At 43.8% G+C, this 14,555-nt stretch overlaps 1 protein-coding gene across 1 annotated transcript in view; it reads right to left on the bottom strand.

The window, feature by feature from the left end:
- zswim8 (zinc finger, SWIM-type containing 8) overlaps nucleotides 1-14,555 on the bottom strand; it is an 87,540-nt gene that overhangs the window by 58,445 nt on the left and 14,540 nt on the right. The window contains 5 exon segments of the mRNA XM_042009651.1: nucleotides 919-1,039; nucleotides 2,951-3,032; nucleotides 4,812-4,919; nucleotides 5,171-5,343; nucleotides 11,014-11,108. Coding sequence (XP_041865585.1) covers nucleotides 919-1,039; nucleotides 2,951-3,032; nucleotides 4,812-4,919; nucleotides 5,171-5,343; nucleotides 11,014-11,108 — 579 coding nt within the window.

Raw genomic sequence — 14,555 nt, 5'->3', positions numbered from 1 at the left:
TTCGACCTCCTCGTCGGTCCATTTATCGCTTGCTCTGTTGTTGTTTTTGTCCCTATGTGCAACCGTGTTTTTTAAATGTGGCGGGGACACAAAATGCGGAAATCTGGCAAGGGGCGTAGCTTCCAGTCACCAAACACCTACGTCATGAGGGTTCCTATAGAACCCCGTTCAGACCCTGCTTCGGAGTAGGAGCTAAAATGGTTCTAGGAACTGGGGGCTTTGGTCCCTAGTTCCTGTATGTCGGAATGCGCGAAAAAACGGTCTGGTTCCTGAAAAGGTTATAGGAACTGCAAAAGGTTCCTACAGTCGGAAAGAGCCTAAGGTTTCTGATGAGAATTATCATTCAGTCATTTTTTTCAAGTTTTATCTTTTCTTCATTGGCTACCTGATAAATCCAGTACAGAATTAAAAATCCTCCTCACATATAAAGCTCTTACTGACGAAGACCACTGGATCTTAAAGATCTCAGAGTTCCAGATTTTCCTAACAGATACTTTCAGTCTGCAGGTTTACTGGCGGTTCCTACAAGTAGAACCTCTAGGCAGAACCTTCAGGTGTCAGACCGTCTCTGTGGAACCAGCTCCCAGTCTGGCTTCTCTAACTTCCTGATCTTATAGCAGGTCTGGCTTGGTGACCTTGATCCTTTAGTCCTGCTGCTATAGGCCGAGGCTGCTGGGGAACGTCCCATGATGCACTGGGCTCCTTTCTTTACTCTCCATGTAGAAACATCTGACATTGTCGGCATTCACTTGTGTTTCTATTCTTCTTTCTCAGCAGGAATCCCTGGTTTAAAGTTATGCTGCTGGTTGACCCATTATGCCCCCCCGACCAATTTGTGAGAAAAAGACTTATGAGTGTTGGAGCAAAGCTCCGTTTTCTTAAGGAACACATGAAGGAGATGTGAGGAGGAGGATGTACCTGAAAACAACAGGTGAGGGCCCACAGAACTTATGCAGAGTCTTTTTGATGTTATCGCTGAGGGTCGACTCATCCAGGTACCAGGTGCTCTGATCGGATGCTGAAGGACCTGCTGTTGGATCTGAACAGAACCACAAATCATCAGAATGTGAGCAAGACATCTAGAAACTATTTATCCTGCATCATGAAGGATCATTAAGCTAATTAAATCTGCAGTCTCAACAACAACACTCCCCTCTCTGTGGACACTTTACACACTTAGCAGGATTCCCAACCACCACAGCACCATTGGTCCTTAAGTATTTGTGGTGCTGTGGTGTCACATTCATTCTTTTGATCTATTTGTAGTTGGCTTACATCAGGGGTGCCCAAGTCCAGTCCTCAAGATCTACTATCCTCCAACTTTTACATGCAACCCTTCTCCAACACACCTGAATCAAAAGAATGGTTATCAGGCGTCTGCAGAGCTGAATGGCACGTGGATGAGGGAATGGAGTCTTTTGATTCAGGTTGATTGGGGAAGGATTGCATCTAAAAGCTCCAGGATAGTAGTTCTCGAGGACTGGACTTGGGCACCCCTGGCTTACATCATACTGGTGCCACTCAGGCTCTGGTTTTAACATTACTGGCATAGAAAGGAAAAAAAAACGGTTGAAAAAGGGCTAGTAAAAATTTGAATATTTAGCTGTATGATTGTACCCACAAGACTAATTTAGAGAGAACAAGTTAACCAGTTTAAGCCTTTAAAACCAGACTCAACAAATAATGGGCAAAATTTTTCTTTTTGTAATATGAAGTCTTTATTTGATCCTTCAACAAAATGTAAAAGAGAAATATTTCAAGGTTTTTTGGAGAATGAGCAGCGTTAGGGTTACACAGGTGGCACAAGTTGGCCAAAATGTGAATGGGACAATAATGCTTTGAGGTTAACGTGATTGTTACCATGTCATATGTCAGAATTATTTAAGTGCAACAGGTGTCCACTAGGGGGCAGAATACAAGTATAATGTAAACAACAGCTTATGGAGCAAAGCGAAAATTATGCGGGGGGGGGGGGGGGGGGGGGGGGGGGGGGTTACCGTGTCGTGTGTGGGAGTTGCTGCAATATTGACTTGAAAGGTAGACGCTCATACAAAGTAGAGCATAAACACAACAGGTTGGAGGTAAACACAGTAGCAGACGTTTTTGAAGACCGTCTCTTGGACCTTGTCTGCAACTACCGGCATCTGTAAGATTTTTCCTCGAACCCACGAGTGACGAACACTTGTGGAGGTTGATGCGCTGCAAATTTGATGTGACCAGTAGATTGACCTTCTTACTATTTTCAAGTGCTGTGGAATAATCCTGGAGGTGACCTCCAGTACTGAGCAAGTATAAAGCAAGTATATCCCAGCACTTAAAAATAGATTCAGACTTCAGTCAGGAGATTCCAACAGAAACAACACCTGCACTCGTCTTACTGGTTGACCATTGGTCTTTCTGTGTATTCACCCTGCAATGGCCCCAAGCAGCCAATTAGTTTGCTCATCCCTTGGGCTGGCGTTGCTATAGTAGAACTAAACACACTGTAATCAAGAAGGTACTAGTGTTTGGTTAGGCTGGTGGAAAGCAGGGCGTCGGTGAGTGAGTTTCTCTTGAAATATGAGGCAGTGTGAGCAAGATATATGTCCTGCTGTTTGATGCAGATCACAGAGAAAAAGCCGAGTGCCAACCTGCTGACTCTGTTTTAGTTTCCTTTCTCACACACAGTATCAGCCCTGTCGGTTATCTGGTCCCTGCGTCCGAGCAAACCCAAACTTTCCTAAGATAGTATCATATAAAGGCCTTACTGCTGCTGCTGTGGAGAAATCGGTGTATAGATCACATTTGTCAGTTATGCCTCATTAGTGGTGACTTTCAGCAGATGTTCCAAGCATGCCTTGGTTGATCAAAACACTCAGTTTATAAATAACTAACAGAAAGTGAGCCGTGTCTATCAGAGGGTGGAAATTAATGCAGCTGGAGGAGGTTCGCCTCCAACCTTGGACTGTACCTGGAGCTCCACAGACAGTGTTGATGGCTGTAGACTGAGAGGACAGCAGTTCATCCAGCAGCCGCTGGGCTGTAGGTAAGATCTGCAAACAAACAAGTAAATTAATTGTCATGTGGTGTATAGATAGCTGACAAAGAATCACAGCAAGGAGTCAGGTGTTATCACATCCTGCCAGAGCTGCAAATCTTTTTCTGATCAACTATATTGCAGGCGCAATTTTATTTCTTTTATTTCTTATCTTTTTAACTGTGGGGCTTTAGTGTCCTTTCTTCGGTAAGTAGATGAGAAAGTGGGTCAGGGAGATGACGAAATTGAATCTAGTCTGTCACCGCACACCGCACCCACAGCAACAACAAAAGTTATTTCCCTTTTCTTTCCGTGTGGTCTTTTTGCTCCTGAACTGCAACACTTCTTTGATGGTTTAGCAAACATAAAGCTCTGCTCTGTTGCCTCCGCTATCGGGGAAAACGCCCAACAAAAACAGCTGTTAAACGTTCCAGCTCCACACCGAGCTCAGGAGGCAGAGGAGAGGTGATTACTTTTGGGTGAAGCAGCAGCTAGCTTTAGGGTTAGCACCAAGCAGCAACCTTTGCCTGTAAAATGTGAAACCTATGCGGAAGCGCAAAAAATTGCAGTTCCCCCCTCGTCCACTAGGGGCTCCAAAACAGAGCAAATCCCCATAGACTCCCATGTTAAAAAGACCAACTTCACAGCAGAAACAAACATGTTTAAATCCTGGTACAAAAATCCATTTTAGGATTAATAGGTCAAGTTTACCTTCATGACAACTGTGAGGGGGTGAATTTTTTTCTAACTCATCCGTTTGGATGTTATTTAATCTTGAAATTCAGCATAATTAGGGGCGTGTCCTTTTGATTGACAGGTATCCAATATCCGCAGAAAGAAGGGAGAGTGCAGCACAACCGCGGTTTGTAGCCGGCTAACAGCGCGCCTTAGCTTTAGCCTGCCTACCTCTGTTAGCTGGTTAGATACTGTTAGCTCTGGGTTAGCTCTTAGCTACAGGCAGCTCAGAGTTTGATGGGTGTCAATCATCTACCCCCACCTTCACAGTCCCCCTGTCAGCTCCACCTCTTTGCCCATTTTTGGATTTTTCGTGAGTGACCCCATGCGTGATGCTGCTAAGATGGCAACGGTGGGAACGCCCAGTGACCTTCAATTCAGCTCTTCAGAAACTTGTCACGGAGGCTCCGCCCATCTTTTATATACAGTCTATGTTCAATCCTTCACAGTCTAAACGAATGTCAGAAAAAAAATTCACCCCCTCACAGTTGTCATGAAGTGAATGAACTTGACCTTTTAATCCTAAAATGGATTTTTGGTTGCTGCTTGGGATTGAATGGAGTCAGCGCTCCATCTAGTGGACAAACGGCCAATGACATCATTCTCCACGACTGACAACACTTACTGTTTTTATGATAAAAACACTTGCTGTTTTACAATAAATTAAGAATCAGCGTTTAATCGGCAAAACTTCAGCTGTTTATGGTTATTTTGAAAAGGGCTATAATTGGCCAATTTAACCAGCTGGCCGGTTAATTGGTTGGGCTCTATTATTTATATTTATCTGTCCTTTATTTATATTAATCTGTCTTCTTGTTTTCATAAATCCCAGAATATATTCATTTAACAGAAATGAATCCACACAGATCAACAGAGAACATAATTCCTTTCCAAATCAAAATATAACAACAAATATTTAATTAACATATAAATATTCAGTATGATGGTGTAGTTGCGGCTGACAGCTTGTAGACTTGCAGGTTTTAATCCATAAATGTTTCAGGTTTCTGTGGTCACCTGACAGCAGGTCATAACAGCTTGGCCAGGATGCGGACGTTACCTGCTGAGGCAGCTCACTGATGAGATACTGAGCGAACTTCTGGAGCTGGTCCCTCTGCAGCCTGGACAGGGACTCAGAGACTGGAGCCCTCAGACACACTGCTGAAGCCTGCATACAAAAATCAGTGCTGGAAATCAGCATTAAAAGAAAAAAAAAAGACAGATCTGGAAAATATTTAAGTACTCCACTGATTCATCAAGCTGAACTTCACCATGCACACGCCCAACTCCTCCAGTGTTTACAATGTTTTCCACCAGACCCTGAATCCAGCTCCGCTCAGACACCAGTTCAACAGTACTGAACCATTTTCATCAACGATCTGCAGACTCAAGAATTCATTTTCATGGACACAAACTCACATTATGGATTCTGAAGAGGCACAGTGCCACCACATGGGCACACCATTTGGCCCCTGCACCACAGGTGCAGCTGCAGGAAGTGATGCGGCAGCGGTCAAACATGACCGCCACATTGTAGGCTCCTTTAGACTGACCGGACTGACTGGAAACAACAGTAGCACTGAGATGGAAGCCTGGTGGGAGAGGGCGACACAGGAGAACACAGAAACAGGCTGGATTAAAAGAAAAAATATTTATTTAACATAATCAAAAGAATATGATAGAGGAAAAATGAAAATATTTTCAATGTGCTGAACACAGATGTACGATCAACACGACTACATGTTGGAGAAAAAACCTCTCCGCGGGCGCTGGAACCTGGCAGCCCACTGCTCCTAGCAACTAGGATGGGTTAAATTTCCCAGCTTGGGATCAATAAAGTATAATAAAAAAATAATAAATTGCTGCAAGCAGGGGGCAGTAATCACAAACATGTGGAACAGTTCCTTCCTGTGGGCTGTTCTTGGTTCTGTTGGTGCTTTAGCTTTGCTCTGCTGTGGAAACACAGAAGTCAGGATTCATTGGTAAAGCCAATTCTTTTTACTGAATCAAGTTTTAACAAGTTAACCACCAAAGAGAATTGAGTTTAACTATTTGAGCCAACTAAAGCAGAACTCCCTGCTCCCACTTCCCACTGATTCATAAAACCACCGATTTGAAAGAACATAATCCATTTCATTGTGAGGAAAAAAGAGTGAAAGATCAACTATTCTCTGAGGGAAAACATTTATTTTTCCTTCGCTCTTTCCTTCTTCCTGCTTGAGGTGTCTTCTAAACAAGACACCAAACCCCTACTTGCTCCTGATGGGTCGTGGTTGAGCAACCTGCATGGCAGCTTCCGCCATCAGTATGTAAATGTGTGTGTGAATGTGTGTGTGAATGTCAAAGTCAAAGTCAAAGTCAAAGTCACTTTATTTGTCAATTCTGCAGTATGTAGAAGACATACAGAGGATCGAAATTGCTTTTCACACAGACCCAAGGTGCAGACAATAAACATTTAACATACATCTTTTAAGTAAAAGAAAATGTCTCTGCTTTGCTATACAATATATAAGAAACTATATTATGCTATATAAAAGGAATAAAAGCAAGAAAATATAAATAATGAAAAAGGCACAAGTAGCAGCAACATATTGGGTAAAGAAAACCAGATAGTGCAAAATGAATACTGTAGTGCAAATGGCATGGCAGTTGTGCAGGTTTAGCTTATATACTGGGGTTTAGCTTATATACTGGGAGTTAAGTGTCCATGAACAGTTCAGAGTCTGGAGGTTTTGTGGGCAGGGCAGGGAGAGAGTTCAACATCCTGACAGCCTGGTGGAAGAAGCTGTCCTTCAGTCTGCTGGTCCTGGCGCTGAGACTCCGCAGTCTCCTCCCTGAAGGCAGCAGACTGAAGAGGCTGTGTGACGGGTGGGTGGGGTCACCAGCGATGCCGAGAGCTTGTGTGTGATGTGAATGTGATGTATGATGTAAAGCACGTTGGGTATACAGTAAAACCAGGTACAGTAAAAGCACTTTATAAATACAGACCATTTACCATTCTCTAACTCACACGTAATAAAACCCTTACACACCAAAGAAGCAATGCTGCACCCAGCCAGAAAGAGTCGAAACTAGGGATGGGCTTTCGATTAAATTGTCATGAGAATTAACGATCGATTATCGATTAATCATTAATATTTATTAGTGCTGGGCAACGATTAAAAATTTTAATCGATTAATTACGTTGTTTCGGTCAAAATATCTCTTTCCTTTAAAAGAAGGCGTACAGCTATATAAAGAAAACACAGTAAATTTTGGTTTACTAACATCAGGGGTGTCCAACCCGCGGCTCTGGACCTTCCACAATGTCTCTAAATTCGTGGCTAAAATATTTTTTAAATCTATCTTGTCATTAGGTTGGAAACCAGGGACTTTTTTTTTTTTACATCATTTTCCACAAATATCTACATCCCTTAAAAGAAAGTCTGTTTATCCTCTTTTTATAAAAGGTTTTATGTTTTTCTTTATTTTAAAACCTAAAAATGGAAATACTCTTTATTTAAAATGTATATTAAGTTTCTTTTTTGAAAAGTCTGGTAACATCTGCGTCTCTAAAGGAGTTTTATTTAGCTGGCTGAGGGAAAAATGTCTCTTTGGATTGGAAAGGCTGCAGACCCCTGCACTAAACACATAAACAGGTTTACCAGCAGTTTTCTCTTTAAACACCAACAGTTAAAATATTTCTTCATATATAAAATCAAATATTTATGAGAAAGAAGGATGAAATGTTCAGGATTTACTAACTAAAAGGTAAAAAGTCAGCAGGATGAATTTAAAGCTGTGAAGCTGCTTCCTTCTAAACACAGAAGGAACAATATGTGATGAATATCAGCATCAGGTGAACAGACAGAAAGCAGGATGAGAATCTCACAGCTTCTAGATGGTGAGGAGAGAGAAATATTCACAATATGCACAATAACTTCCATCTATGCACCTTCACTGCTTCATTATCCACATTTCTGGATATAAATTCTCTAAACTTTCATTCTTAGCTTGACTGTTTAGCTTCACCTCTGCACCTGCAGCCTCCGCTACCGGGAGTTAAGGGTTAACATCTGGTTTCCGGGTGTAACATCAGGTCTGTAGATGTAACTATAAACATGTGTGGTATCCACAGAAAGTCCAGAATCTCAGCTACCAGCTCAGTAAAAACCATTTCTATCACCAACACACACAGTTAAGACAACAATAATTAAAAGACCAGGTACACAAAGTCTGAAAATACATAAACACAGATGATGTTTCCCCATGAACACGAACAAACGGCTCCTCTACTGAAAGCTCACATCTCACAAATTCCACAGCTGGAAGTTTCATGTCGCTACGACCAAGATTCACCGAACCAGAGGCAGAAGAAGACCCGATTTATGCTGCAGAAAACATGTTTTACCTTTACTGTCTTAAATAAATTAAAACTGCATTTATTAAAAAATTAAAATAATAATAAACAGTTTCTCGTCTAGAAATCACGATGTTCTACCATCTGCATGAGTTTAGACAAAGAGAAACGTCGGTTCTTCTTCTTCTTTCTTAAGTTCCAGACAGAAAATGTGTCTTCATTTTAATAAACCCGCTCTCTCCTGATTACATCATCACTGCTGCAGCAGGGAAGAGAGACATGGACGCCATGTTTCTGTCATCAAAGCTGGTGGGAAAAAAAAAAAGGAAAGAAACTTAACGAGCCAACGTGTCCAGCACTAATATTTATATTAAAACGCAGTATTTATGGGGTATATTAAAATGCTGTGAAAATTGGAAAAAAAACTCTGTGTTTACACATTGAGATCTTTATTAGAAGATGAACAACTCTCGTGGCAGCTAAACGGGATTCATGTGTTCTTAATCAGCAGAGCCGACAGCCAGCAGCCGGTTCTCATAAACACAACTGACCCTCTTTTTGGCCAAAATAATAACAATCATGTTAAACAACAACTTAACCAAAAAACAGAGTTTGGTCTGACAGGTGTTGTCAAATGTAGCTAAGCAAAATGCACAGAGGTGAGAAAGAGGGTGAGAGCGAGCTCAGCGTACCCAACAATGAAATAGGCTCATTAACAAAGTTTAATAGAAAAATAACCAGTAACTCACATATAACTTCAGCACCAGTCTGCTGGTTTTTGTTGAGAAAGACGAGCATGTTTACATGCTCTGGGGTCAGACGCCAACGCAACCTGGTGACCGTCCGTCCAGCCGCTCTGAGGGGACTGACGTCGCTGTGAGACACAGGGACCTCCGTGCTAACCTGGCAAGCCTGGGGAGCCTTATTTCATTCAGTTTCCACCAGTCTGTAGGGGTGCAATCCAGGGCTGGGGGAGCCAGAGACCTGGGATTGGCAGGCCGTGGCTCCCCTAGTCTTTCAGACAACCCAGGGTCCTTGTGTCCACCAGGCTCTGGGACAGCTGCCCCACCGATCTCCATTTCCTTTCCCAGTTCAACCAGTTTCACATTAGCAGCCATTTTCTGTACTGGTGTAAGAAAGTTCAGGTGCTTGTGACGAGGGTCCAGCATTGAGGCGATCATGGGGCGGATAACACAAACTCATCAGACTGAACCTGTAAATGATGGCAGAAATCCATAAGAAAGATCTAAATCGGGAGGAATCGGGGGGCCCATTTGCTCCTGTTTCCTTGGTAGTGCATTGGTTGCTGCAGTGCTGTGATTGAAGTGGCTAACAAGTTTACTAGCCGCTGATATTACCTGATGTAGATACGGTTCAAATCCCTCATTTATAGCCAGCTGGAGTGTGTGTGCAAAGCAGGCAACTGAAGTCCAGTTCACTCTGCTGGGGTTGTTGGCAGCGACAACATTGGCTGCGTTGTCATGAACGCATGCAATAACTGGGTCTTCAAGTCCCCATTGTTCTACAGCTGCATTCATCTCCTCAGTGAGGTGATGAGCTGTGTGTTGGCCTGGCAGGCTTTCTGTGAGGAGGACCGCCGAGTTCATCCAGCCATCACTGATGTAGCGGCAGGTGATGGTGACGTAGCTCTCAGCTGTTAAAGCAGCAGTCGGTGGTTAGAGATCAGTTCTTCTAACAGCTCCTGCTTCTGTTCTTCGTAGTGCGTTTCTACCAGTCTGGTGATGGTACGTCGTGACGAAATGTGATTGCTGGTTCCAATAAGTTTATCAGTTGTTTAAAACCTCCGCCCTCAACAACACTTAAGGGTAGCACATCCATCTCAATGATCCTGCAGATCGTTGGGTCATTTTCTCTGCCCGATGTGCATCGCAGCTCCTCCGTGCTAACAGAGTTGATGCTAGGCTGAGACGCGAGCAGGAGGCACCGCCACTAACCAGGGTCGATGTGCGTCGGCCATTTGCATTGTGGACGAGTTGTACTTAAACACAGCTTTGCAGTGTTGGATGTGAACGGAGTCATTTTTAAATTAAAATGGTCCCACGCCGCACTTCGCCGTGATGGCTTAATGATTAGATGACTTTTGAAATACATGGAAACTCGTAGGAAACTGAGTAGGCTTGTGGAGTTTTTTTAAAAACTGCCCTCGTGTGATGAAGTGTTGAATTACTGCCACATAACAAAATTCATTGCATTCCTTCAAGACTCACACCACACAACAGGACTTTTTTAGTTTTATTGATTTAAAAAACATGTCATCAACGAACATCTTAATGATCAATTAATCGATCATCGATTAATTATGCCCATCCCTAGTCAAAACCTGCCACCACTTTATACCAGGAGATGGCTTTTTTACTACTGATGATGTACTGTCTCAACTATTTCCAGATTCTTGTTAAATATGCAACAGAGATGAGTAAATTTACTCCCATGATAAACTCATATACTGTACACCTTTATCTCTAACCACTTCCATGTTACAGCCTTTTGCATTGTTGTTATCAAAATTAAACATTTTCTTTGAAAAACTCTGGAACATAAAAGGTTAAACATTAATTCAACAAAGCAAAATTACAGTGAATAATGTTTTAACAGTACATTAGAAACGAATAACAATATACTATATAGTCAAGCAAATGTAACCTTTTCTCTTCAAAATAAAGCCTATTGACAAAGAAGTATGACATGTACCCTAAACTTCAGCGCAAAACAAAAATCACAATCGTTATATTCCACATAATTCTGTTTTTTCCTATTAAATATGACAAACATCTATTTTCTAATCTCAATTATTCTGTTGTTTTTGTGTTCATGTCTTAAATATTATTGTCCTGAAATAAAACTGTGTTCAGAAGCACCAGATGAGATGAAGATCACAAAGGGTGAAAATGCTTCAACTTACCGATCTGAAGAGGATCTTTAACAGCTCTGATTCGGTAGAGCTGCTCTCCACGCTGGAACTCATCTGGACTCCCATTGGCCAGGCAGGAATATAACCTGCAGCAGTGTGAAACAAACATTGTTCAGCTCTCAATCAGCTGATCAGTGGAAGAAAATTATCATCTGAATAATGATCTGTGTCTGCAGCTGATTGTGAACGTTAGGAACGATGGATTTCACCAGTGTTGTTCATTTCATGAAGGAACCAGTACAGACAGATGAAACAGCGACTTAGGGATGTAAATGACCAGAGTAACTTGCTCTTTATGTAACAGAATTCAACATTCAACATCAACAACTTATCAGATGATGAAACTGAGACATTTTATAATTTCAAATAAAATATGAGCTGATTTTTACTAGTATGGAGGTCTGGTTCAGTCTGTAAAAAGTTGGAACAGAGGCAACAAAAGGCTGGAAACGTAACTGGTACAAACCAGAAACACCTGGAGGAGCATTTAACAACTAATCAGGTTAGATTAGATTAGATTAGATTAGATTAGACTTTATTATCTCACAGTGGAGAAATTCACTTGTTACAGCAGCTCTTGTTATAGAATAAAGTACAGAGAGGCAAAATAAGGTGAACATGCATCACAGCAAGAAAGTGCAATAGAAATTATTTACAAGTCTAAGAAAAGCAAAAATATGTACCGTTATAATATAAAGATATATATATATATATATATATATATATATACATACATATATATACATACATACACACATACATTATATATATATATATATATATATATATATATATATATATATATATATATATATACATATATATATATATATATATATACATACACACACACACACTACATCCATACATAAAATAAAATAAAATATAACAACAACTTCACAGACTATATACATATTTACATGGTGATGGTGGGATATGAAGAATATGATGATATTGATAATGGGGGGTATTACACAGTAAAATATAAATAAATATTACACAGTATTATGACTATACAGATAAGTTGTACAGTCTGACAGCAGTGGGAATGAAGGACCTGCGGTAGCTCCTTCCTACACTGAGGGTGTCTCAGTCTGCTGCTGAAGGAGCTGCTCAGCCCCTCCACAGTCTGGTGCAGTGGGTGAGAGGTGTTGTCCATGATGGATGTGAGCTTGGCCAACATCCTCCTCTCACCCACCTCCTCCACAGAGTCCAGCGGGCAGCCCAGGACAGAGCTGGTCCTCCTGACCAGCTTGTTCAGTCTCTTCCTGTCCCGGTCAGTGCTGCTCGCTCCCCAGCAGACAACAGCGTAGAGGACAGCAGAGGCTACCACAGAGTCATAAAATGTCCTTAGCAGAGGCTACCACAGAGTCATAAAATGTCCTTAGCAGAGGCCTGCATACTCCAAAGGACCTCAGTCTCCTCAGGAGGTGGAGGCGACTCTGGCCCTTTTTGTACAGGGCGTCTGTGTGGTGTGACCAGTCCAGTTTACTGTTGAGGTGAACACCCAGGTACTTGAAACTGTCCACCCGGTCAATCTCCTTCCCCTGGATGTTCACCGGTGTGTGGGGTAGTGTCCTTCTCCGGAAGTCAATCACCATCTCCATGGTCTTACTGGTGTTTAAGCACAGGTGGTTGCGCTCACACCAGTCCACAAAGTCCCTGATGACTGACCGGTACTCCAGCTCGTTCCCCTCAGACACACAGCCCACAATGGCTGAGTCGTCAGAGAACTTCTGGAGATGACAGCTGCTGGTGTTGTAGGTGAAGTCCGAGGTGTAGAGGGTGAAGAGGAACGGTGAGAGCACTGTTCCCTGAGGGGCCCCCGTGCTGCAGACTACCACCTCAGACACACAGTTCTGCAGACGCACGTACTGTGGCCGGTTGGTGAGGTAGTCGATGGTCCACGCGGCTAGCTTTCCATCCACACCAGCTCCTTCCAGCTTCCCCCGCAGCAGCACCGGCTGGATGGTGTTGAACGCACTGGAGAAGTAAAAAAACATGACTCTCACGACGCTCCCAGCGGTCTCCAGGTGAGCCAGCGCCCTGTGCAGTAGGTAGATGACAGCATCATCCACCCCGATGTTTGGCCTGTAGGCAAACTGCAGCGGGTCCATCGTGGTGCACACCACGGAGCGGAGGTGACCGAGGATGAGCCTCTCCATGGTCTTCATCAGGTGGGAGGTCAAGGCGACGGGTCTGTAATGGTTCGGTTCCTTCGCGTGTGATATCTTAGGAACCGGAACCACACAGGAGGTCTTCCACAGGACAGGGACCTTCTCCAGGCTGAGGCTCAGGTTAAAGATGTACCTGAGCACCTCACAGAGCTGGTCTGCACAGGTCCTGAGCAGCCTGGGGCTGATGCCGTCTGGTCCTGCAGCTTTCCTGTTCTTCAGCCGCATCAGTTCTCTCCTCACCTGGGCCGATGTAAGGGAGAGGGGGGAGGTGGAGGGCAGTGGGGGGCTGGTGGTCGAGTCCATTGGTGTGGAGTGGAGATGGGGGGTAGGTGAAAGTGGAGGTGAAGATGAAGGTGGTCGGGGGAAGGGGATGGTAGACGCTGGACTGGGGATGTGTGAAGAGGGGGGAGGGGGGGGGTAGGGAGAGTGGGGTTTGAATCAAATCTGTTAAAAAACAGATTTAAATCATTGGCCCAGCGCTGGTCTCCATCAGCTGTCCCTCTGGCACCACTCTGTCCAAATCCAGAGATCTCCTTCAGCCCTCTCCACACGTCCCGTGTGTTCTTCTGCTCCAGCTGCTCCTCCAGCTTCTTCCTGTAGCTGTCCTTGGCTCGCCTGATCTTGTACTGGAGTTCATGCTGAACTCTCCTCTGCTCCTCTCTGTCCCCTGAAATGAAAGCCCTCTTTTTCTGGTTCAGCAGGACTTTAAGCTCAGGGGTCACCCAGGGTTTGTTGTTGGAGAAACACCGCACCCTCCGGGTTGGCACAGTGTTCTCCACACAGAAGCTGATGTAGTCCGTGATGCAGTGGGTCAGGCCATCAATGTCCTCTCCATGAGAGCTGCAGAGTGTCTCCCAGTCTGTGGATTGGAAACAGTCTCTCAGTCTCTCATTGGCCTCATCGGTCCACACTTTCACAGACTTCTTCTGTGCCAGCTGTCTTCTCACCCTGGGTGTGTATTCAGGGAGCAGATGTACGAGGTTGTGATCAGAGCGTCCAAGCGGGGGGAGGGGGGTGGAGGTGTATGCGTCCTTCACATTAGCATACAGTAGGTCCAGCGTCTTGTTCTCCCTGGTGTGGCACTTCACGTACTGGACGAAAGTAGGGAGAGTGGCAGAGAGCGAGGTGTGATTGAAATCCCCGCTGATCAGCAGGAGGGACTGCGGGTGGCGAGTCTGCATCCGAGTCACTGCGCTGTGGAGCAGCTCACAAGCAGCTGCTGCATCGGCCGAGGGAGGGATGTACACATTAAACAGTATAACGTGTGAAAACTCCCTCGGGAGGTAATACGGCCGCATGCCCACAGCGAGTAACTCAAAGTCCCTGGTGCAGAGCTGTTCCTTTACACAGACGTGC

This window comes from Melanotaenia boesemani, chromosome 16 (assembly GCF_017639745.1).
Source record: "Melanotaenia boesemani isolate fMelBoe1 chromosome 16, fMelBoe1.pri, whole genome shotgun sequence".
NCBI lineage: Eukaryota > Metazoa > Chordata > Actinopteri > Atheriniformes > Melanotaeniidae > Melanotaenia > Melanotaenia boesemani.
The sequence above is the reverse complement of the archived record's forward strand: the minus strand, read 5'-3'. Positions and strand labels throughout refer to the sequence as shown.